Genomic DNA, 25,697 nt, shown 5'->3' with positions numbered 1-25,697 from the left:
CGATCTGTTCAAAGGAGGAGAGTTCTGGTCTCAACCAGAAGTAATGGGTTTTCACTTTGTGTAGCATCTGATGATGTTGCTGGCCCCTTAGTATATAGTCTCGAGAGGATAGCTCAGGGGCAACGTGCTCGCCTTAGAAGCAAGATGACACAGAGCAACACAGGTTCGATCCCGGGTCCGCACTTAGAAACCTCTGGGTATTAAGCGCTTTGTGGGTCCCTGCTTATAAACCTCTGGGTATTAAATGCGTTACGAATAACCTATCATATCATATGGGAAAGGGAGAATGTGTTATAGGATCACCAATGATCATGACATCAGCCTCGGATCTGTTCCACCAGAGGTGGAGTGTACTTCACCCAGATGTATTCATCTTGAGGGATTCAAGTAAGGGCTGTTATATTGTTCATGGTTGCTCCCCATGCATATGTGGACCTTTGTGTCTCAACTTCAACTACATTTTGATAATTAAATGTGTATTCTCAGATACATCGTTTGCTGGTAGCTTTAATATCCCTGGAGTCCACATATTACAGAGATTATCACAATAGTGTTACCCCGTAGCTCCTAGAGATGGTCGATAGCCCTTTCACATTGGGTCACCAGATGGTTACAGGATTTTGTTGGTGGATGTGGTACTGGCAGAGCAATCCAAGTCATAAGGAAATACTGATCCTGAATTACGGTCATGTAAAGTAAAATTATATCCCAAATGATGTTATTCTACAAGAGATAGTTTCTGCGTGACGAGATGTGCTTCTTATTTGTGATCCGAGTCCTTTGTCGTCGTGTGCGTCAGCTATTTCAGACATGGGGTCAGACCATCGCCACCGATCACATATGCCAACACACCAATGGGCTACATTCAGGTATGGCTTGGCTGTGCCGTAACCTCAGATTCCATGCCTGGCGGCTAGTGAACATGTCGGAGGATACTGCTGTTCCTGCGATACTCGGGTAGGCTATGGGTCATGCAGCGTTGCAATGGAATCTAATGATTCTCCAACTACTGCTCATAAATGATTTTAGGCTCCCTATATGGGCTCTTCTAACCTCTCTGGACCCCTCTCATGACCTGTTATAATAGGTAATAAGGGTCTGCAGTATTGTGAATAAATTCGTACAGTGAAGTCCACATTGATAATTTGGTTCAAGAAGGTACATCGTGAGTTACAAGGAGCAAGTCAGAACCCCACTAGCATCACATGGAATTCTTGGTACGCACGGAACAATTACCCATGAGGAAATTGCTTGAGGAAGCAGAAACTATCTTTTTCAGTGATATTTCTGAGGGCTTTTACAACTTGGTTCCTCAGATGGCCCTCTAGATGTTTTGGACTTCAACTCCCATGAGCCCCTTGCCAGAAGATGCAATCCAAAACACCTAGAGGGCCGCATAACGAGTAGCCATGCTCTAGAAGAAGAGAAATGGACAGGAATACACCCGGTTCATCTCCCCAGGGAACCAGATGTAGGCAGGCAGACGCCCCCTTTCACCTCTTCCAAACTAAAAGCAATGTTGCTTTTGCCACGGAAGATGGAGAATAATTCTTATGCGTTTCCTTGTGAAAGTGGGACAGCTCTGACGGAAATGATTTCTGCACGTCAGCACCATGGGGGGTGGGCGCAGGAGAGAGTGGTGCTAATCTCGACCCCTTCATATCCAGAACAGTGATGAGCACAATGAATCTAATCAGATGATGCTTCCCATCAAGTAACTAGACCGGGATCTGCAATCGGCACAGTTCTACCATTCCGAGGGGTTCCTTGGAGTGCTGTGGAGACACCAGAGAAGGCTATGCAGAGTAACGCGCTTACCTCTTCTCCGTCATGGCCACAGGAGTCCTGCGCGTGCTGGGCCACCTTGTCAAGGAACTCGAGAATGCGCAGCAGGGTATCGCCATTGCACGGGGGCAGAAGGTAGATGAGGAGCTGCAGCACGGCCAGCTGGTCTTCAGGACATAAAGCTGTGCAAGAAAAGCGGGAAAAACACAATGAACACTCCTGTTGTGGAGCTTTTCGCCATTCACATCGACTTAAAATCGTGGCCCGTCACACACTGCAACCAGCTGGCAACTTTCTTCACACAATGGCCTTAAATATGAGAGCTGCTGTATGGTTAAAGAAAAACATAGGAACTTGATAAAAGCGGATTTCACTACAATTTTGATAGCATTTTCTGATACCTCTTAATAAGGGAAGCTGGTAAAATGTACAGTAATGAAATGCTACTTAATATTTTTGCTAGGCATGTTCGATCACAAGTGTTTTCTTTGCACAGAGGACAGAAATATGTGGGCACGGAAGCTGAAACGTGCCTTTTGAGGTATTCCCTCAGCTGGGACATGTCTTCGTTTTCTAGTCAGGAAAGGCATTTCCTCAGGTCAAGCGAGGACCTCATCCTTCCACATGGCAGAGTTTTAATGCTAGATATCTCTAGATGGGTGTACGGCTGTGCTCGGTTTTATATAGTGGGACTCCAGCTGTAACAGAACAGAGCGCAAAACAAAAAGGGGGGCTAGTCATAGGGGGTTCCATTTGATGTCGATTTTTTTTTTCCGAAGTAGATTTCACGGTTTATTTTTTTTAATAGGTGATGTTGCTGACAATATATGTGGGCCTACCCCCACAGCCTCTCTCCTATCCCCCACAACCTAAACCCACCCCCACATCTATTTTCAAAGAAATTCATTATAAAAAAACCTTAATTAAATCTACTTCTACGAAAAATGCTGCAGCAAAATCTCCAATTGCCACGATAGTGTACTCTAGTATGGATACAATGAAAAGGATAGAGTACTGAAGTACCCTCGGAAGTACAGGCACCAGGGGGTACAGGCAGTGGATGCAGATTAGGAGGGAATGGTGGAGCAGTCTTAATGCATTTGTTGGTGGATCCCTCAGCTGCGCTCCCCGTTGACTATATTCGCATGGTGTGACCTTTCTGACTGCACGTGGTAGAAGATTGCCAGGGGATTCGATGGAACTACTTTGTCAAGGCCCTGCCATACAGAGTTCACATGGCGTGACCTTTCTAACTGCACGTGGTATAAGATTGCAGGTTCTTTCCTCGAAACCTTGTCCTCACCTGCAGTGGCAATGAAGGCTGCGTACAGCTCTCGAGGGAGCAGTGGATCGGGCATGTCACGCAGGAACTCCTTCAGCAAAGCGGCCACGTCATGGACACTCTGGCTCTCATCTAGGTGCACGTCCAAACCCAAATCGTATTCGTCGCGCAGCTGCAACAAAACAGACATTGATCAGGAAGGTAGACACTGGATGGGCAAGAACCGAGAAAAGAAGGCGAGAAAAAGGCTGAAGAAAGAACAATGTAAGAAATAAACATGTAATCATGAAATACTAAGGGCTGAACTGTGCATTCAAGCCTCTAATCTGCCGGCCGGATCCTGCCCTGCATTGGACATCCTGGAACTCGTCCCATCATCACTGATCACCAGGTCATGTCCCCACAGCTAAGTGCATAGTCCACCACTCCAGAAAGCATGACACGATCAATTGCGCGCGCACACACACACACACACACACACACACACACACACACACACACACACACCCCCCCCCCCCCCCCCCACCACCACCCCCCCCCCCCTCGGCTGCATCCAAATACTGAACCGTGTGTAACCTACCAGACACCAGTAGCAGTCTGGAATGGATTTGACCAAGCAACCCCTGGTTGTCTTTTAGCTCAATGAATTATTACTTTAAGTCCACCTGTCACCTTCTGCTCCCACTCATTTCTCTAGGTTTTTTTGTTGCACGCAGCATGGAATCTTGCCATTTGAACTGTAGTGGGAATCCACTGAACAATATACAATCATTTGTACATATTTGTTTCTCTCTGTGATGAGAGTTAAAACCTGTAAGTGCACATTCTACACTAGAACATGTCTCATCTCTCAATACATTTGCTTAACAGTGTGGAGGCGCTGTTAAGGCAGAAAATCTTTACCTGGACCATTACATTAGTTTTGTATTTTAACATGGACTTTAATTCCCCAGCATGCCAGAGGGGGCAGCAGTGACATCACACCCGATAACATTAAAAGAGCTGCCATCACATGGCTTCTGATCTCAAAAGGTGCCAGAGGTAGTCACACTCCCTGACCTTTGTCCTCGATACTATTATAAGAAGTAAAATTATCGAGGTAAAAAGCATATATGGAAGCATAAACTCAGAACTTAAAAATAGTTACTAAAGCAGACAACAGGATATTTTAGTTGATAAGCATTAACAATTGAGTGTTTCCTTAATATGCAATGGGTGTAGTGATCTAAAATGTACCCCACGCCGCCTGCCCCAAGAGAGGTATTACAGCTTTGTGGCACTGCCTCCACAAGCCAGTAATAGTAGCTATGGATATATGATCCAAATTTCAGCCTGATGCAAGATGCTAGGACACCAGCGGCCTAATCGCTCGCTCAAGTAGGAGCAGCAGGAGTTTCTGCAACCTTAGTCCCCTGGAGAGCCTGATCGCTCCCTGCCTTCACCTGCATGGACATTTTCAGCACAGGCATGCAGGGGAATGGTTGCCCTAAACAGGCAAACATACTGGGGCCCGAAAAAAGTAAGGATGCTCCTGACCTCCAGCCGCAGATGGCAGGGCACCAGTGGCTTGAACGCCTCGATAGGAGTTGGAGTGTCTCGTCCCACAGCCTTGTGTAGGCCCTGATCCCTCCAGTGCTTCCCATGTCCCTTTGCTACCATTTGCAAGCAAGGCACAGAAGGGGTTGCTTGCCCCAAGTCTGCTATTACTAAAGCTTTATCCGCTGGTGTCGCAATGCTGGGGATCTAACGGTTTGGCCCTGTTCAGGCCTGACTGGACCTATGGCCACCCTCTCTGCCCCATCTCTCTCATCCACAACCCCACCACTCGAGCTGAGATCCTCACACGAGTCCTGCTGGTCCATATTTGTGCAATAACATTGTCTCTCCATCATCCTAATTTTATTTGGTTACCTGGAAGCTCAACAATTAATTCATTTTACTACATTGTATCCCTCTGATCCTCTCGCCTAAATCCACTCCCCTCCACCTGATGCGCACAAAGCAACTAAATATCCTCATCCTCACTGCCCTCTCCCCTTCACATTTATAGGGCTTACTCCTACCCCTATGTATACTGCTATTCTCTCTATCCCTGTCTCAACATCCCCATCCTTAACTTGAACTGCCACTCTAATGCCCCTCCCACCCGTTCAAACCTCATAAATACCAGCCTTGTACCTACTGTTATTCATGCAACTGCCCCCTCATTCATCACTCCCTGCCCTCCCTACTGAACCTACCCTTGGGATCTGAAATGCCCAATAAAACTGAATTCCTCATTAACCACTTTGATTCACATCACACCAAATTCTCATTGGTGGCTATCACTGAAATCTGGATCTCGCTGGTGACAGCTGCACCCTGGCAGCAGTTCATGCGGACATTGTCGCTTTCTCACACTCCCCTTGTCTCTCTGCAAAGGTGTTGGTATTGGTGTCATGATCATCACGGATACACCAGCGGCCACCCTTCTTCCTTATGACTTTACTCCCTCTTAATTTGGGAAGATCTCTCACACTCATCTAACACCCAGCGGGCACCCTTACCCTCTTTTTTGAGCTTGACCACCTACTTGAATTGCTCCTTGCCAAGATCCCTGCCATCAATATGTAAGACCACATCAGCCTCTCTTCGATTAAACAGGCACACCATCTGGTACTCTACTCCTCTCACTTGAGTACTGTTGGTCAAACCACACAACCTCCGAACGTGCACAAAGAACTCATCAGATCTTCTATTCTCGTGTACTACTGCAGCTTCCTCTGTACTCACTACTGATCCCTTCCACACTAACCACTCATTCACTTCACCTTATCTACCCCCCCCCATGCTTGCTCAACCCTCCATCTATAATCAAATACAAATTCAAGCATAAGTCCAGGGTCCTCCAATTTCATCATGTCAAAATCTCCATCCAAGGTCTCTCTCGTCCACTATTTAGTCCATTGAGCTGATCTTCCAGGAAGTCAACTCTGCACAATCCTCGCCATTCAATAATTTCTGCCCTACATGCTCCTTACCACCCCGACTTCACCCACAAACATGGCGAGAGGACAAACATGCCCCACTTCTTACACTGCTTGTGGAAAGACAGGTACCCTGCTTTCCTGTCAGTTTACAAATACTATCTTCTTTCCATTATCATAGCTCTTGAAGCAGCTAAACCCTCATACAAAACATCCTCACTAATCCCATGCCAACTATCCTCGATCATACAAGAACATGCTTCTGGCCAAACAAATCCATTTCCTTTTCTCTCTCTGCTGATGACTTTATTCCCTACTTCTCCTTTAAAATTACCCAAATATGCTACACCGTGCCAGCTTGTCTGTCTACCACCTCCTCCCCATTTATCCCCTTCTCCCATCCTTCCTTACCTTCCTCACTATCCCATGTTGCCCCACCTTCCACTATGAACTTCTGCATTTCCTTTTCTTTGGCAAATCATCCTGGGGACGAATTGACCCTTTTACACCTGTCCCGTTTGCCGTTTTCAAATTCCCTTTCTACTGCCTAGACAAGCTAGAAGTCAGGCACCATCATACCTTTACTAAAGCATCTACTGCTGACCCTTAAAATCCTTAATTCCATAAATGTTCTACCTTATTTCAAAATCCTTGAGGGGGTAGTATTCAGTTGCAGCGTTAACTAGAGTTACACTCACACTGCTACCCCCCACATTCTAGTTTATAGTGCAAACGTTCCACCGATACTGCTCTGACCCAAGTCCAACTTCCTAACCACTGAACATCACCCTCACCCCCTCCTCCACCCTCATTGTACTAGCCTACTCTGCAGCCAACATCCCTCACACTTCCAAACTCTTCCTCCCTTGGTCTCAGAAACACTGCACTTGAATAGTTCTTCTCTACCGTTTCAACCATTCGTCCATCTCATGGAAACCCGTCCTGCCCCCACACTCCCTCACAGTGGTTGTTCCCCAAGGGTCTGTCTTAGGTTCACTCCTCTTCACACTCTACACCTCCTCCTCGGGTCAAATCATTTCTTCTTCTGGCCTAAAGTAAACCTCTTTGCAGACCATAACCAGATCTCCTGTGTTGCTCCTTTCAATCTTGCAATATCTGAATGCCTAATCAACTGCCTAACTGCCATCTGCCACTGGCCACACATTACTGCAATGCCTATTCTAAAGGCACCCTACCAAGGGAATGCCTCTGATGTTTATTATCATATCCATAATTTGTCTAAATGACGGTCTGCTACTCAAACTACAAAACATACAAAATTGCAAATACATTCCAGGTATGAGGTGAAATGGAAATGGATTACAGAAAGCAACAATGCCCCATAATTGTATATTGGTGCACAGTGTGAGAAACCTGAAGTGTCTCCCTGACTAGTCATTGGGGATTTGTCATCCAGGTGGACAGGACACGGCCATCGCTATTGGATATCCAGTTCCTGGGGGTGGACCAGTACATGAGGATCACCTGCATTGGGGGTACTTGGGGAGTGGAAGTGCGACAGATTGGTGAGACACGGTACCCCCTTTCTTAGAACATCTTTTCTCCATCCTACCTTGTAGGATACTCTTAATTTCAACCCCACACCCCTTTTCCAACACAAACAGTTTCCTACATCTAGAAACAAAGGACCAACACTAGGGCCACCAGGGTCACGCTGAGTCAGGCAATTAACAATAACTATGCACACCTGACAGCCCTTTCCCATAGGGATTAAAGGGGACACATGAAAGCACACTTCGAGCAAGGCCGAACGCACAAGGAAGCAGCTTCCTTGTGCGTTCTGCTCAATTCCGCTCCTTCCTTCCTCGTGCATTTCCGCTCCTTCCAGCTCCTAGCCCCCCTGCACTGGAACTCCTTACCTCTCTCAATCCACTCTATATCGTCTCCTCCTTCCGCACTTCCCTAAAATCTCTTTTTCCATCCCTGCCATGAAACACTCCCCGCTTCTTGCTCCCCCTCCTTTTGTCTCTTCCCTATGATCCTCTACCTCCCCTTCCCTCCACCCACCCCATTCTCGCCCTTATACCCCTTCTGTTTCCCTCCTCCGTCCCCTTCTCACCCTTCCCTCTCAGTTTAATTGCACTACCTACTGTTTTGTTGGTTTGAGTTATAATTGTAAATTGCATCTACTGTTATAATGTTATATGTATCTAGTTGTTAAAATGTACAGCGTTTGGGAGTCAAACGCTATATAAATATATTAAATACAAATACAAATACAGCTAGTCCAGACTGGCAGTTGAAGTGGAGGAGAAAGGCAGAGACCTGGAGGGACAACAAATAAGGAATTGCCCTTGCCCTTTGCAACTCAGATCCGCGAAGCCTCTGAAAGGGCAATCATAAGTCCGGGAAGTCCAGCTGGCTTGTGGTGCAGCAGGTGTCAGCAGCACACAATGGCCCTAGATAGTAAAACCAAACTGTGCTGGGCCCAGGGTTGCAGGCGGCAACGTTGTTGAACTATGAACTTGTGTAATTGAACATTAAAGAAACCCTAATAAAAGGTTCAGAAGCCGAGTTGTCAGGCATTGAGGGGCGCTCATTCGAAGGACTCGGACTGAAGCCCTTTTGGGTTGTGTTGTTTTGGTGGAAACTACAAAAACCAAGAGGCCCTAGGAGAGGCTGGTGCGAAGTGTCAAAATGGTTCTACAAGGGTCGAGCAAAACCCTGTGCACAGTCGAAAGTCTTTGACACAGTGGAAAACTGTGTGCCGCCTGCCTGGAGGCTTTAAGGAACGCTAGCTGGGAGGCGTTACGGAAAGCATGACTGCGGGCTCAGACCTAAACTTAGGTAAAGGGAACAACTGAAGGGGTCTTGTGATCTGTGCCGAAAGAAAGCTAGGGGAAGGGCATCCCCACTTTTTCTGATGAAATGATTGAATCATGAAATGTTAGAGTGGCTATGTGAAGCCGACGGAGGGATGCCAATGGAAAAGCCAAGAGAAGTAAATCCTGCATTAGGATCAAATTGAGTGAACCGTGAAATTGGCAAATGTGAACCTGACGAAGGGATACCAATGGAAAAGCCAAGAGAAGTAAATCCTGCATTAGAATAAAATTGAGTGAACCGTGAAATTGGCAAATGTGAACCCGATGGAGGGATGCCTGCAAATTGTAAGTATACAGTGATATACCCGTGAACATTGTGGCGACAATTGTGAACCCGCTGAGGGATGCCCGCAATGAATAGTTGTTGGAAAAGACAGTGAGAATGTCAAGTGCTACCTGTTGAATCAAAGGCAATGGTGCACCCGATTGAGGGAGGCTAATGTTGCTAGAAGGATTGGAGCCCGGCTGAGAGGAATCCAAGGGGCAAAGAGCAAACGTTCAGCATGAAAGACTACCAAAGGAACTTTTGTTTTGTTCATTGTTTAGCAGGCCTTCTAAAGAAAGAGACTTTGCCAGAAAGAGACTTGGTTCCAGAAGGTCCTGGCATTGTTGAAAGGCAGAGTTACATCGTGCTGGCTAGGCCCAGGAGTGTGCTGTGTTCAAAGGTCCTGCCTTGCCCCATGCTAAAAACATGTGGCAGGGAGGCTCCCGGCTAGAACATCCTGACTTATGTGTGAACACTTCTTTCTTTTCTTGTGAACATTATCCCACACTCTGTGAAATTAGCTGTAAGGATTGGCAACATTTTTTTTTTTTTAGTACAAGCCCTTTTATTTGACAAGACGCCACTAGGACTGCCTTATTATTTGATGGTCGTAGCTTGCTCCCATCTTAGATTTAGCTTTAGATTAGGCTTTTTTCCAACACATTTATATAGTTTAACACCCTTGAACCGTGATCACTTGTGTCTGTCTTTACTGTTGCCACCATCAGCTCCTTACAGCAGACAGCAATACAAACAATTTCTGACAGTGTGAAAACAAGGAAATAATATGAGGCAGGGTAATCAAAAAGGAAACACACCAAACACAGGTCACAAGGAACATACAAAGTACTTTATTTTATACTGAATCCAGTTACAAAAGAACAGAACAAAATTCAGATAGCTATCGACCCTCAGTACAACACAGCGAGCTCCGGCGTGGTTCGGTGTGCTCAGTGAGTGCAAATATTCATTGAAACAGTCAGGCTTTTATACATTTCTCCAGCCTGTCGTCCAGCCTTTCTGCAGGTTAACCATTCCATAAATAAGTTACTGCTCTAGGGTCCCTTGCCAGGTCAAATCTAGTTCATCTTAGGTTTATACATTAACAAGAAGAAATGGTAATGTATGCTCTAGGCCTAACATTACAATGCAGGACTTAATTTATACAATATAGTTAATCAGGTGTTCTCATTCAATTATAGATCAGTTTCGGTGATACAGGTAATCCATTGCACACAGGTCAGCAGAAGGACAAGGTCTCAGCTCATGACCCTAACAAGTGGCCTGCAGGCAAGTTATACATTAGCTGTACAGAGGTCATGACAATCGAGTTCTGTTCTGAATAACATAGGCTACCATTTTAGCTCACATGGTGACTTTATAGAGCAAGAAAACCTAAAATGGCGGCTTGACCCAAAATGACAGTTTACATGGTTTCTAAGGTCAGGACCTTGCAATGCGAATTTATTCACATGTAGTTTATAAGCTGCTTGTTAGCAGCTTGGCGTAGGCCAATATACAAATATTCATAGCAATAGGAGGCACGATATAATTTCTAGTTTGACAAACCCTCCTTTTGGCCTATGCCAAGTGCTAAACTACTTCTGATCTCCCTGCAAATAACTCCATGTGTCATCGTCCATACACCCTGAATAGATGTCAGAAATATCTATCGCCATTAGATCTTTTACTAAGATCTCTTTCAGTACATACTCCTTAGAGGTTTTATCCGGGGCATATACTTTATGTCCTATTGTACCCATCGCCTGAGCGCAACATCCCCCTAGCATTGAACATATACTTGGTAGACATTGGATACAACAACAAAGAAATAGCAGAATTCCCAAAATAATCAGCAAGACTGAAAGCACTTTCCAACCCTAAGACCGCAAGAAGTCCCAGAACCAAGCGCTAAGATCCCAATTTCCCTCGGGAACATGCACTTCTGAACTAAGAATGTGCAGATTCTGTATTGCCTTAAAAATAGTTGGGGAGGAATCCGGTCCGAAAACACAGCAAGCGGACCCCACTAGTTTACATACTCCACCACGTTCAGCCAGAATGACATCTAATGCCATCCGGTTCTGAAGCGCTACCAATCTGATCGCTTTCTGCTCTAAAGTCATATTATAGAGTATATCTGTGGTCCGGTTGATGGTTCTCTCCAGTACTCTCGCTAGTTTCCTGATATCCTCGGAATTCGCTATCTGCCCAATGATTTCGCTACATCTCCTAAAAGCTGTGCTGGTGTGTCGCCATTCTCGTCCCGCCGTGGACGAGCCTTCGAAACCTCTACAGTACTTGGTATAAACACCCCAGGTAACAGGATTCCTAGATAACAAGTTCCCTGCCAATCCCTGGGCAACCATGGAAATGCTACATTACCGCAAACAAAATAGATAGGTTCGCCTATATACAAAGGTCTGTCTTACCCAGTCAAATTTGCAACGTTGGCACAACCTTTAAAATCTCCCATTGACCGGGTGCCATTCCTCTGTATGCAGAAAGAAACTGAATCGGGGCTATGGTTAACAGTATAAGAAGGAGGCACGGCATCCTTATTGCCTATCGGAGCCATTTTAAAGGAAATCAAAGATTGGAAAGGACGAGACAGTCTATCAGAAGGCCTAATAGAAGCAATATTGAGCTTACTCCTATTTGCGAAAAGCGAGCATTCCAGGGGAGTCGGAACACGTTTCTCAAAACTATTCAAATTAGTGCCATCAAAGTTCCCCGAGATGCTATCGTTCCATCGGCCAAAGAACAGTGCTCTAAGTGAAGCATAAAAAGCAGTTGTCAAAGGTAAAGGGTGAATATACCAACCTAGCCCCTTATCCCCATGTTGCGGTAAATGCGAGCAGATCCAACAATTGGTTCTGTTAAAGATTGCATGGGTAGCATTCATAATTAGAAGTAGTGTTATTTTGATAATTCCGTCGATGCAAAAGATCTCTAGGTGACAAGGTATGTAGTTGCACAGAAGGAGTGGGAACAACAGTTATATTTTCAACAGGTAGGAAATCATTCAAAGGGTACATTCTCTCCAAATACCAAAACCCACAACCAACAGTTACTAAAAGTCCCGTGATTATCACCAGTAGACAACACGTTTTCGGGGCCCCCATACATATCTGCTCATTGTCTCTCCTAGTCACATTTTTGTCCAAAAGTTCAGTACGAACGGTAGCAGATGCGGGCATTGTCGTCTTCAATCGAGAAACACCAATTGTTCGTTTGCTGGCGACTCCGGTCGTGCGTCTTCTTAATGTCTTTTCCCACAACCCTTAGCCAGCAGAACCCTTTATGCAATTGGGCCAAAAAAAAGGCAAGCCCTCAAATTCTTTCAATTGTACAGCAAGAGCCGTATTGCAAACCTATCTCCTTGGGCGGAGATTATACTTCACAGTTTCCGGTGCAAAAGAATCAGCAGACAGGATGTCGTCACTTCCCACAGGAGGTGGCGAGTGAACGGAAGTTGGATCAAAAGATGGATGATCCACAAACGATGCAGTGGGAGAGCAAGGAGGCAAGATGGCCGTTTTGTCGGGCCTTACAACTTCCGGAACGACCTCCGATACTCTCTCTCCACCGTCTGCCGTTTCGGGTACGTTGGTTTCAATGTCGGAAAGGGGTTCTGCGTCTTCTGTATCGTATGGCACTGGGTGTGGGATCCGTTTGGTGTGGCTGCCGTGGATCCAGTGGCGACGTCCTCCTACCCGCACCGCAGTCTCAGTGACCAGGAGCACCTGGTAGGGGCCCCTCCAACGTGGTGCGAGGCAAGACGCTCTATCGAAGGATTTAACGAGGATCCAATCCCCTGGTCGTAGACACTGACCGGGGCCCTCGTACCTCACCGGCAATGCCTCTCGCACCTGGTGATAAATTGAAAACAGGTTTTTAGTCAATTGGTTACAATAGTCGGAGAGAACTACATTTTCTACATTGCGCAGTGCGCAGCTTTTAGGCAAACCCCAAATATTAGCAGGTCTCCCCATTAACACCTCAAAGGGAGAGAGCCCAGTCTTAGTTTGAGGGGTTGTCCGCATTGAAAGTAACACGATCGGAAAGGCGTCCGGCCATTTTAGTTTGGTGCCGGCACACATCTTAGCGAGCTTGTTTTTTATGATACCATTGTGTCTTTCCACTAATCCGGCGCTCTGAGCATGTCTGGCCGAATGGAATCATTTGTCAATTTGCAATGCCGTACATAACTGTAGAATTGCAGCAGCGATGAAATGTGGACCATTATCCGACCAGATAACTCTCGGCAAACCGAACCGTGGGAAGAATTACTTTAACATGGTCTTTGCAGTGGTCATGGCTGTAGCGCCTTTAACAGGGAAAGCCTCGACCCACTTACTAAAGGCGCAAATGACCACAAGGACATATTTTAGATTGTTACATCGCTCCATTTCAATAAAGTCAAAGTGAATCACTTCAAACGGGACAGAAGGAGGCCCAAAGCTACCTCTTGGAGTTGCTGTCCCCTTTCCCACATTGTGTTGTAGGCAAATCATGCAATTTTGGACATAATGCTGGGCAATTTTTGAAATCTTATCATTTACCCAGACTTTCTCGTGATCTGTTGAGCGCCCACATGTGTGGGACTGTGTGCCATGGTAACCATCATTACTATATAGGCATTAGGAAGCAACCATTTCCATTCAACCATGTCCACCCAACACCCATCATCATCGAGTTTCCCCAAGCCCTCAGCCCACCTCTTGGATTCTTCTAATGTGGCATCGGCTTGGATATCCCGTACAGACCCGACACCCTCATCCATTGCATAGGCATCTACAGTCTCCCTTGAAACATACATCTCCATGAAGAGATCAGAGGCAGTTTGTCTAGCTATTTGATCAGCGAAAGCATTCCCTTTCCCTACATCATCTATAATCTTGCGATGTGCTGCACACTTAATGATTGCTAACTGACTAGGGAGCGCAAGCGCTGAAAGCAATTGTACTATCAGGGAGCCATGCTGGATCTTGGTGCCATGCGAAGTTAAAAACCCTCTCTCTGACCAAAGTCTCCCAAAGTTGTGAGCCACCCCAAAGGCATACTGGCTATCAGTATATATGTTTACTGTTAGCCCTTCGGAAAGCTCACAAGCTCGAGTCAATGCTATAATCTCTGCGGCCTGCGCAGAGTTATGCGTAATTCTCTTGGTCTCCACAGCCGTACTCAATGTAGTGACTGCATAAGCAGCTGTGGATGTACCATCTAGTAGTTTGAAGCAGGAGCCATCACAAAACAGCTCCCCTTGTGGGTTATCCAAAGGAGTGTCCCTCAAATCAACTCTGCCTTTTGTATCTTGTTCAGTAGTATACAGGCAGTCATGTGACTCTTCGTCACCGCAAACAGTATTTTGCGGGAAAGGTAGGAGTTCAGCCGGATTAAGAACGCAGCACCTCCTAATTTGAATGTGGGGAGCAAACAAGATTAATTCATATCTTGTCAGTCGTGCGGAAGTGAGGTGTTGCGTTTGGGTTTTGTTCAATAGAATATCTACAGAGTGAGGCACCATCAGGGTTAAATCATGGCCTAGGACCATTCCCTCACTCTGTTTTACAGACTCAGCAGCGACAGCGCGCAAACATCTTGGCAAAGCGCATGCAACAGGATCAAGGGCGGAAGAGTAGTAACCGCATGGCCTATTCTTCCCTCCACGTTCCTGCGTTAATACAGCCAAAGCACATCCATCACATTCATGCACAAACACAAAGGCCTTCTCATAGTTCGGTGTGCCCAAAACTGGCGCCGAACATAATGCAGTCTTGAGCAACTCGAATGAATGTTGATGCTCCGTATTCCATGGCAATGGCGAAGAAATACCCTTCTTCGTCAAGGCCAACATCGGTTTTATCACTAGTGAGAAGTTTGGGATCCATAACCTACAGTAAGAAGCCATACCTATCAAGGCTCTAACTTCCCTTTGTGTATTTGGGACAGACATGCCAGAAATGTGTTTTATTCTTTCAGGTGTCAATCTTCTTCCCTCCTTTGACAGGAGAGCCTAAATAGGCGCCCTCCTGGCAACAATATTGAAACTTTTTGAGCGAAACTTTGTGACCATGCTTGGCTAGATGGATGAGCAACAACACAGTGCCCTCTTTACAAGAGCTCTCAGAGTCAGCGGCTAAAAGCAACTTATCAACATATTGAAGCAACGTACAAGTAGGGGGCAATCCAAGGGTATCAAGCTGCTCTTTCAAAGCCCTACTATAAATACTAGGACTCTCAGTATAACCTTGAGGTGCACGAGTAAATGTGAATGAGCGTCCCCCTAAGGTGAACGCAAACAAGTATCTACTATCCTCATGTATAGGAATACTGAAGAAAGCATTCTTTAGGTCCACAACACTGAAGTGAGTAGCCGTAGCTGGAATCATGGTTAATATTGTCGTCACATCAGGCACAATTGGAAATTGCGGAGCGACGACTTTATTAATGGCACGTAAATCAATTATAAAACGAAATGGAATTGCATTATCACCTTTTTTGTACATGGGTAAAATCGGACTATTGCACAAACTTCCTGCAATCTCCTCAATCACCCCACGATGCACAAAATCGGAAACAATGCTCTTCAAAGCTGGCTCGCCTTCAACTGAGATCTTATACTGTGGAATACGGGGCAGCTTAATTCCATGTTTCAAAACTATTTTAACAGGCTCAATCTGCAAAACACCGACATTGTCATCAACTGCCCACAAACACTCTGGTACATTACTGAATTCTGGCGGCAAAGGTCTAGTCAAGAATTGCGAAACAGAACATTGCTGTGGTGAAATCGTCAAACGCACTCCATCAGAACAATGAATTACCGCATTTAATTCCTTCAACAGATTCAACCCCAGCAAATTCTCTCCACAATTCGAAGTCAAGAGAAATGGACAGTGGTCCGTAAAGGGACCCAAAGAAATAGGTACCGGTGAAGAAACCGGACAAACAGTGTGCCAGAAAATCCTACAGAAACATTGGTTTGACCTGACAGTGGAATGTTTGGAACCCGAGAATGATCAATGGAGCACTTCTGTGCTCCAGTGACTATCAAAAATTGATGTTTCCTATTTCCCACTAAAATTTCAATGTAGGGACCTTTCTGATTAACGGGAATAGGTGTAGGTTCCAAACCCTGCTTCGGGCAATCCTAACGAAACAAAATATCATCAAAAGGAAGCTCTTCAGATAGATATGCAGCAGAAGGATGATCAAATATGTTTCTAGTATCCACACTCGAAGTCTGATTATCCTGTGAAAAAGGTTGTTGGGGATCCTGCGAAAACTGGCCTCTACCAGGGCCCCCTACACCCGGGCGACCTCTGGATCGTCTACCCATATTTCCAAATGTGTTATTCGACCTCTGTCGAAGGACGGGGCATTGTGCACGCCAATGACCCTCCTGGCGACAATAGGCACACTGGTTAATATTCACAGGACCCAAGGGCACATTCCCTTGTGGAACATACTGACCTCTAATCTGTGAACTACCCCCTCTGGGGCCTCTAACAATTTGCTGTAACAATACTTTAGTCTTCAAATCACCTTTTCTCTTCTCGACTCTATCTTTCATTATTGACAGTTCTCGTAGCACTGAGCCATGTGCAGTACTTCTGATTGGGATTTCGCCTGCCAGGCGCTCTCAGAAGACAATTTGTGACTGGATGTCAGGCAGCAATCCACGTACAAATTTGTCCACAAATAATCTTTTCCCAGACTCTGTGCCTAAGTCTTGTCCACTGAAATCCGAGAATACCTGTTCGAACCGATTAAAGAACTCGGTAGCACCCTCAGATTTTCCTTGGACACAGGCCGTAAGCTTGTCCCAAATAATTCTCTTTTCGGGGATTATAGTTTTCAGTTTTGCAATGATTCTGTCAGGCAAAGTTAGTATCACCTGAGGTGGTCTCTCACCAGCTGGCCTTTCCCCATCAAGCCCAACTATGTTAGCCCATGCATCTCCCAACCCTGGTACATCGTCTATAGTTCTAACTTTTTTCCACAAATCTACAGGCAGGAGTACAGGGAATAGCAAATCAATGTCGCCTAGGGTAAACACTGAGGACTGCAAAACGGACTCTTTATAGAACCCTGTCGGATTTTTCCTAATGTCAGGAATAGTTTGTCTAATAGTATTCACTTCCTGTCGTGAAAACGGGACGTGAACAAACTGCGATACATAATGTGCAGGTATGTCCACAGCAGATGTACCTGCTGCAGCATTAGCAGGAATCTCAACCTTTGGGACAAATGTCGGAGGAACCTCTCTCATAGGCAACTGAGATGTAGGCAACTCTGAACGCTTACTAAGCAACAGAGCTAAGTCGAGCGCTAAAGCAGTTGAAGTGTCAAGTGAAAAAGCTCTCTTATAAATGCTCAATAACTCTGTGGGACAACTAACCTTTCTCTTTAAACATTCATCCTGCAGGTACTCTACCATTACCTGTATCACTTTCCTCTGCATTTCTAGCGTATATTGACTGTATGTGTCATATACCTCAACTGGAGTTATCGATATGTCTGAAATCCATCTAATCGCATCTTTTGTACAAATTCGCGCCTCCTCAGATGTCGATTTACAACACGTAAGAAATCGTTTCTGTACATACATACTTTCTTCTTCGTCATCCTCATTCCGTAACCTTTCCAACTCCTTTCTATACTCAAATATCCTCTCAACATGCTCATGTACCTTCTCCACAGTGTCTCTTGAAAACGCTAAAGTATTCAGGTCCCTCAACCCTTGTGGGAGGTCTGCATTATTTAATTTACCCCACATTACACATAAATGAATCCCTAAACCTTCAATGAAAACATTTTTCTCAGGAAAATTATCCATATTAGAAAGTGTGGTAAGAACATTAGCTCGATCATCTCTCTCCATACAATGCTTAGCCCATGCAAAAAATCCTGTTTCTTTTCTGTAGGAAAAAGTATTACGAGTAACAATCCTCGACGCCGCACCCTGATCAACTACAAGCAGTACAGAACTACTTGGGAGTGAGGGTGCAGGCAAATTCAATAGAGGTACTATTACTGGTGCAATGGGAAGAGGCAGAGGAGCAGGTGGAGGAACAACAACCAGAGGAATAGGAGCAACAGGTTGAGCAGGAAGAGCAGGAATAACAGCAGGAAGAGGTACAGCAGGAGGAAGAGGAACATACGTAGGTGGTGCAGAGGCACCAGGCCTTCATTTAACAATTTGTCGATAAACTCATCAGAAACATGAAGATCTTTAGAAGGATAGATTTTCTGAATACCGAGTGAGAAAGCCCTGTCCATATTCCTAACCGACTCAGACTTTGTCCTGATCATATAACAACGCCTTTTCAGCATTTGTTTTATGACGGCGCACATGTTTTTCCCTACTTTTAAGCTGCTGCAACGCTTCTCTTTTCCAATTTCGCAAAACATCAAATGCTGCAGGTCTGGCCTTCTTTTTTAACAAGACTGACTCTAAATATTCAATACGAGGGATCTCAAAACTACCATTGAATGGCCACTGGAATTCGGAGGCATGTCTGGTTTGTCTGTGCCAAATTTTATTAAATACTACACTTCCAATGCCATGCTTACAGTACATAGTACATGCCGGCGACCCCTCCTGTGATGCCGGACGGCTAAATTGCAAAGATTGTCTATCGCTGCGGAATAATGCCCTAAAGCAGCTAGACAATTTCCCAGGCATTTCTCAAATACTCGGTGTTACCTGGTCAATAATTGTGTCTGCAGATACAATGCGCCAAATTCAAATTGTCAGGGTTGAATTAAGAGTCGGGTAATGACTCACCTGACCAAACCTAAGGAGGACCGATCGGTTTACAAAGGACTTACCTAACGAATTTTACCTTGTGTATGGTGATTTCGGCAAATCTGCCCGCCTCAAAAAATGGACCCTCATCAAGATGCCGTCTCAGACCACACGGCTATCGTCCAGGGAACGGATCGTGCAGCGCTGTTGAGGTGTCGCGCCTTGTTCAGTCGGGCCCGTTATGTCACACCGTCCGATCCCGGTCCGATAGCGTGCGTCAACCTTCAATAATCCGGCATCAATCTTGAGGGTCCCTATTCCGGGCACCAACTGTGAAAACAAGGAAATAATATGAGGCAGGGTAACCAAAAAGGAAACACACCAAACACAGGTTACAAAGGAACATACAAAGTACTTTATTTTATACTGAATCCAGTTACAAAAGAACAGAACAAAATTCAGATAGCTATCGACCCTCAGTACAACACAGCGAACTCCGGCGTGGTTCGGTGTGCTCAGTGAGTGCAAATATTCATTGAAACAGTCAGGCTTTTATACATTTCTCCAGCCTGTCGTCCAGCCTTTCTGCAGGTTAACCATTCCATAAATAAGTTACTGCTCTAGGGTCCCTTGCCAGGTCAAATCTAGTTCATCTTAGGTTTATACATTAACAAGAAGAAATGGTAATAATGTATGCTGTAGGCCTAACATTACAATGCAGGACTTAATTTATACAATATAGTTAAGCAGGTGTTCTCATTCAATTATAGATCAGTTTCGGTGATACAGGTAATCCATTGCACACAGGTCAGCAGAAGGACAAGGTCTCAGCTCATGCTCCTAACAAGTGGCCTGCAGGCAAGTTATACATTAGCTGTACAGAGGTCATGACAATCGAGTTCTGTTCTGAATAACATAGGCTACCATTTTAGCTCACATGGTGACTTTATAGAGCAAGAAAACCTAAAATGGCGGCTTGACCCAAAATGACAGTTTACATGGTTTCTAAGGTCAGGACCTTGCAATGCGAATTTATTCACATGTAGTTTATAAGCAGCTTGTTAGCAGCTTGGCCTAGGCCAATATACATCTATTCATAGCAATAGGAGGCACAATATAATTTCTAGTTTGACAACAGCAAGGGGGGGGGCTTTCAAAAGGAGACAGCAGCCACTACAGGATACCTTTACATTCTATAATAAAAGACAATTATGCAAATGATTTGCTCAAACAAAGAAGACATCACAGATAATAGTAATGCAAATATTGTTGAAGAACAGGTGTTCGCCATTATGGAATGGTCAATGCCATTTTCTTTGTAGTCCATCAGGAACATATCTACTATACAAGGGAAATCATTGATGAAAACTGGCTCAAGTTTATTTAGAAATCTAATATTAGTTTTCAACAGACCTAGTTTAGAGATCCTGTAACAATAGCAGCATATGCAAGTGTATTTAAATCAGCTTTCAAACTTAGAAGAGCATTTTAGTGGAGGATTGACAACATGGTTGAAATGGGATTTTCAGGGAAATCCATCAACTATCGATCAAGCCTTTGAAGTACTCTATACCGAATTCAACTAAAGCTGCACCTAATGTTATTGTGGTGAACATGTAGAATCGTATCAGGGCTCCTAGAGAATTGCAAACATGAATAAAAGGCAAAATCTAGCACAAAGATTGGATGGATTCATTAAAGAGTACAAACAAAGCAATGAGTCTGATTGTAGGGGACACATTTACAGATATGCTGGTTGAAGATGATTCTATATGGGGCATTTCAGAAGCTGGCCACTAAACTGTCCAGAAATCGATTTCCACTAGTGCCTGGTCTAAAAAGCCATGGTATGAAATGAAATATTTTATTTATATCGCCCTCATACACAAGTGTTTCAGAGCGCAACCAGGTAAAGGGAGGGGAAAGAGGGGAGAACAAAGTAAAAAGTAAAGTAAAAAGTAAAGTAAAAACAAAAATCTTAGTAGGCCCAGTGACCTTAAGAACACACAAGTGCATGGGAAAGGGAAAAAAGGGGAAGTGCATGGAAGGGGGGAGAAGTGGAAAGTGCAGAACAGAGGAGAGAACAGAATAAATGTTTATAAATCAAATATATAAACTAAATAAAGATGATTAACAGTGGTAATGCAGCCAGCAATTGGCGAGTGCTAGGTTAGTCAGATAGGGTATATCTGATAAATGCAGAAGAAAAGTGGGTGAGGGACTGTATGGGTACAGATACAGACCCCAGTGCAAGTGGTGGCCCAGAGGCAGTGCAGGAGGGTGGCAGGGTGAGCAGGTACCAGGCTTGAATGACAAAGGGGGGCCAGGTTCACAGTGTCAAGACAAAGAAGATCAGCAGGGGAGAAGAGGGGCAAAAGCAGAAGAGAAGAGTAAGGTCTTGAGGTGCTTCCAGAACCAAAGATGGTTTTCCTCAATGAAAACGAATGTTCAACCCGTAAGAAAAGGTGGTTGCTGGACCCTGTGAAAAATGATATTGGGTTTAACACAGAGAAAGCACATGTAATTGTAGAAGAACTGGAAAGCTTTTAACTCCCCTGTCCAAGTGACAACAGCAAAGATAGGTTTAAAGAACATATAATACAAGAGTTCTGCATCCTTAAATATGAATGATATGCTTTTTTCGCTCTCTACAAAGAGAGGGCAGGGTCTTTTCAAATGCCGAAGCACAGCCGAGTTAAAACAAAAGAAAAACATCAGAATAGACTGCATCCCTATGATTTACTATTAAGCAGGTTAAGATTGCCATCCTGGTTCAGAAACCAGCTAAGATTCCAGGACAGGATGGGATTCCGAGGGATTTCTTAAAAAACCAAGAGTATTTGGGCACCCTATCTGACAGTATTGTTTAATGTGGTTCTACTTGGAATGGTTCCTAAATCTTGGCCGAAGGCAGACACCATTCTTAAATATAAAAAAAGAGAAAATCTCCATCCAAATATTGGCCCACTTCCTTATTGGATGTTATGGGAAAAATGTACGGAAAGGTACACATATGCACCCAGATAAATGGATAAGTGCCAATTTTACCTTGTTTAAGTTGTAAACGGGTTCTAAAAGGGAGCCAGTACTATTGATAACATTCTTACTTTTCACATGTTGATTAGTAGGTATACCATTCTACTGAATGTGATGAAAATGAGGATGTCATCCCTTCTCTAGGTGGGGGGGCCTTTCCCAGGGGTCTAGGGCGGTGCATACATGGTACAATAATCCCCCTGGGGGAGGTGTACAGTGGAAGGATCACCTGGGAAGGGAAGTTACTTATGGGACTAGGGACGATCATCTTCAAGAGACACGTTATAACCCTGTTGAAAGTCCTTCAGCCCATTTTCAGGATTTAAATTCCCCTCCCATCTTCGACTGATATTTTTTATTGTGAAACCAATGCAACTGATTTATGCAGAGTAAAGGGCCAACCAGTATTGACATTGAAACTAGACAAAACATTTACACCTTCACCAAGCACAACTGCCTCTAACTTCACTTAAAGTGGTTGAGGAGAGCCAAGTAAAACCAGATCAAGGTTTTTATCCTGTATTAAATTCTTAATCATCAAAATATTTGTAACTTTATTTTCCAGAATAAATGTGTTGATACATCAAGAACTACTCAAAATTCTTATCACACATTTGAAAACGTTAAACCGACATATTAGTATACCTCCTTCCTCTCCAATCGACCCTCCCAGGTCAAACTGGGTTCCTTCCTCTCAGACATCTTTTTCTCTACCTGTGGTGTCCCCCAGGGATCTAACCTCTCCCCCTGGCTGTTCAACCATTACCTGGCACTTCTTGCTCACTGCATCGCCGCTCTCTGTCCCAACTTTCAGTGCTATGCGGATGATACCCAGCTCATTTTCAGGCTACCCTCGGCCTCCTCTTCCCCTTCCCTCATCTCTGATTGTCTTTCTGCTATCCAGGAATGGTGTGCTGCCAACGACCTCTGCCTTAATGCCAGTAAGACTGAGATTCTACTTATCGGCACACCCACTCCCTCCTTCCCTGCAGCTCTCTGGCTGGCCTCCCTTGGCCCTCTTCCTGCAAGGCAAAAAACCTTGGGGTCATCTTCGACTCCACACTCTCTTTCTCTCCTCACATATCTGACGTCTCTAAGAAGTCACTACCAGCTACACCTCCTCAGCGGTATCCTTCCTTTCCTCTCCTTCCCCCAGAAGCTCACTGTCTCCAGAGCCCTGGTTCTCTCGAAGTTGGACTACTGTAACAGCCCCTATCTAAATTTTCCTGCCTCTACTCTCCGCCCTCTGCAACTCATCCAGAACAGGACTGCGAGACTTGTCCTTGGCCTTAAGCCCAGGGACCGTATCTCTCCAGGACTGAAATCGCTACACTGGCTCCCAGTGGCTGCGAGGATCAAGTTCAAAATCCTCTGCATTGTCCACAAGGCCTTCTGGGGCCTTGGGCCAAAATACCTTCAACTGTCTCTTTCTAAATATCTTCCTTCTCAAGCTCTTCGCACATCCACCTCCAACTACCTCAGGGTCAATCGCTTCTCCAAGCAACGTGCTGGGGGTAGATCTCTCTCTGCAGCAGGAGCCTCACTCTGTAACAGCCTTCCTACCTCCCTGAAACTTGAGGAGAACCATCTCCGGTTCCGGAAGCAGCTCAAAACCTTCCTCTTTGCTTCTGCTTTCTCTCCCTCTCTCCCCTGCTAAACTCACTGGACCTGCACTGAATCTGCAACTGGGCCACTCACCGATCTCGATCCTTGGCCCAGCCACTCTTCCCTGCACTGCCTACCTGCACTACAGGACTGTCTCTGTATCCTACAGCCCCTTCTCCCGGCACTTACCTTGCACTTGCCACCAGCTGGCCCCATTATTTATCTTGTATTCTACTAACCATGTACTGCACTTTCCCCTCTCCCCTTCCCCTTGCCCTTGCACTTTTCCCAGTCCCCCTACCCTTGCGTGATCTGAATGACACCTGGCCTAGTAGGATCGGTGTCTGTCTCCCCTTGTCACCCCCCCCGCCTCGTCGCGCCTTGAAACACTTGTGTATAGGCACGTTACAAATGCCATATCATAAAGGTGACCCTTCTGACACTCAAATTCAATCCCCCTGTCATTGCATGTTCCATTCTGTTTTAATGGAAATACCTTTTTTTTAAAAAAACCTTTTGAAAAAAAGATTGATCTAGAAAGATCGCTCTGTGACCGGCAGACAGAGCGGTCTTTCTAAATCGATTGGTCAGGCCCTGTGACGCACACGAGTGCACGCAGGGCCCGACAGTCTCAACAGGACCCGGAAGAGGCATCTCGGCAGTGTAAGATAGTGGGGTTGAAGGGGGGAGAAAGAAGGAGTTTTTGGGCTTAAACTCCCCCAATGAAGGATACGAGCTGTGGGAGAGGGTGGGGATCACCTTGTCAAGAGTGGGGGTTGGAAGGGGTGCAGAAAGTGATAGACACATTTTAAAACCAACACAAAAACCGCCCAACAAAATCGGTCTGTTTTGCGTTCGGTTTTTAAAATGTGGTAACACCACATAAAACCATTCCATTCACACAGAAAATAAGACACATTAAAGATTGAGTATATGACCCTAGTCAGTGAATCGCATAAAAAGATACAATGGTAAAAGATTAACACCGTAAGGTATTATCCCTACAACCAAGGAGATGCCCTTATGCCAACACATGTTTTGACCGGATTTGACTGTCTTTCTCAAGGCTGGGCTAGTAGGATGGATTGGAACTAAATCAAATTACACTGATCAATGAAAATCATGTAGCATCATAGTCAAAGCAAAATGATCTAATGTTCACATTGTTCATGTCATCCCCTAAACTGGCACTTATAATCAATTTCAATCCTTGAGCAGGAGTAACTGAGAGAAGCCTGAAGTTTGGTTAACAGTATTGACATGGACTTGTTACATCTGAAACCATGTACTGAGACGAGGAAGAGGACTGCAGATGAAGATCACATGGATAAACCGAAGTGAGCCATATTGTCCTTTAACAAATCTGATTGGTTCAGAACAACTCCCTTTCCCAGGGAGTTTAAATCTAGCACAGATGAGAGCCAGAGGAGAATCCCTCTGAGTAGCAGTGACCGGGGAAGCAACGCTGTCAATTGGAAAGCAGTGCAAGGAAGGTGAGACCTTGGTCTCCGTTGACCAGAGAGCTGCATTTAACAAGGTCCCACGAGCTGTGCTGTGATCAACTTTGATGGACATGCAGTTACCGGACGTCCTTCTCCTTTCTGATTATGGAATTATTTAAAGAGAATACAGTATCTGTAGATGGAGCCCTGGTGTGGAGAAAACAAACTTTACTGGTGGGAAAGGGGTCTAGCCCACCTTCGTGAGCTGCACTTTCGCTGAATGCATTTTTGCGACAACATTTATATGATAAGGAGCGTAAGGTATATAAGGGGGTGGGAGGTGGCGATAGTAAGGGAGGAATCAGGGGGGTTCTCCCCCTGAATTTTGCTGCAAAAGAAGTGCAAAGTCAGTCAAAGAAAATTCGGCAAATGTGTAGGTCGGCGAAAAACGTGCAGCAAAATTTCATAGAACCAAGAAAGGTATAAGGTGGAGGTGTGTTTTTCTGAAATATAAATTGCCAAGAGCCCTGAAAGAAACTACAAAAATACTAAGGTCTTGGTGTGCTTGGCCAATAGGAGCAAATTTACCAAGCCCAATCTCATTCTAAATGGGTACCCTCTTCAAGAAAAACATTCTTTCACTTGCCCGAGTAGCCAAAACACTCAGAAAGGTACCTGGTCCAGTCACTTGATAAGAGAAAACATGACAATCA

The 25,697-nt window shown here is 45.0% G+C and overlaps 1 protein-coding gene across 3 annotated transcripts in view; it reads right to left on the bottom strand.

Moving 5' to 3' along the window:
- The window catches only part of LOC138481164 (rho GTPase-activating protein 6-like), a 2,140,333-nt gene that overhangs the window by 128,579 nt on the left and 1,986,057 nt on the right, over positions 1 to 25,697 (bottom strand). For all 3 annotated transcript variants that reach the window (XM_069613116.1, XM_069613117.1, XM_069613115.1), the window contains 2 exons: positions 3,089 to 3,239; positions 1,819 to 1,967 (listed from right to left, as the gene is read on the bottom strand). In XM_069613116.1, coding sequence (XP_069469217.1) covers positions 1,819 to 1,967; positions 3,089 to 3,239 — 300 coding nt within the window. The remainder of the gene's footprint in view (positions 1 to 1,818; positions 1,968 to 3,088; positions 3,240 to 25,697) is intronic.

This window comes from Ambystoma mexicanum, chromosome 5p, assembly GCF_040938575.1.
Source record: "Ambystoma mexicanum isolate Mex_15411 chromosome 5p, UKY_AmexF1_1, whole genome shotgun sequence".
NCBI classification, from domain to species: domain Eukaryota; kingdom Metazoa; phylum Chordata; class Amphibia; order Caudata; family Ambystomatidae; genus Ambystoma; species Ambystoma mexicanum.
Note: the sequence above shows the minus strand (reverse complement) of the source record. Positions and strands in the feature narration are given on the sequence as shown.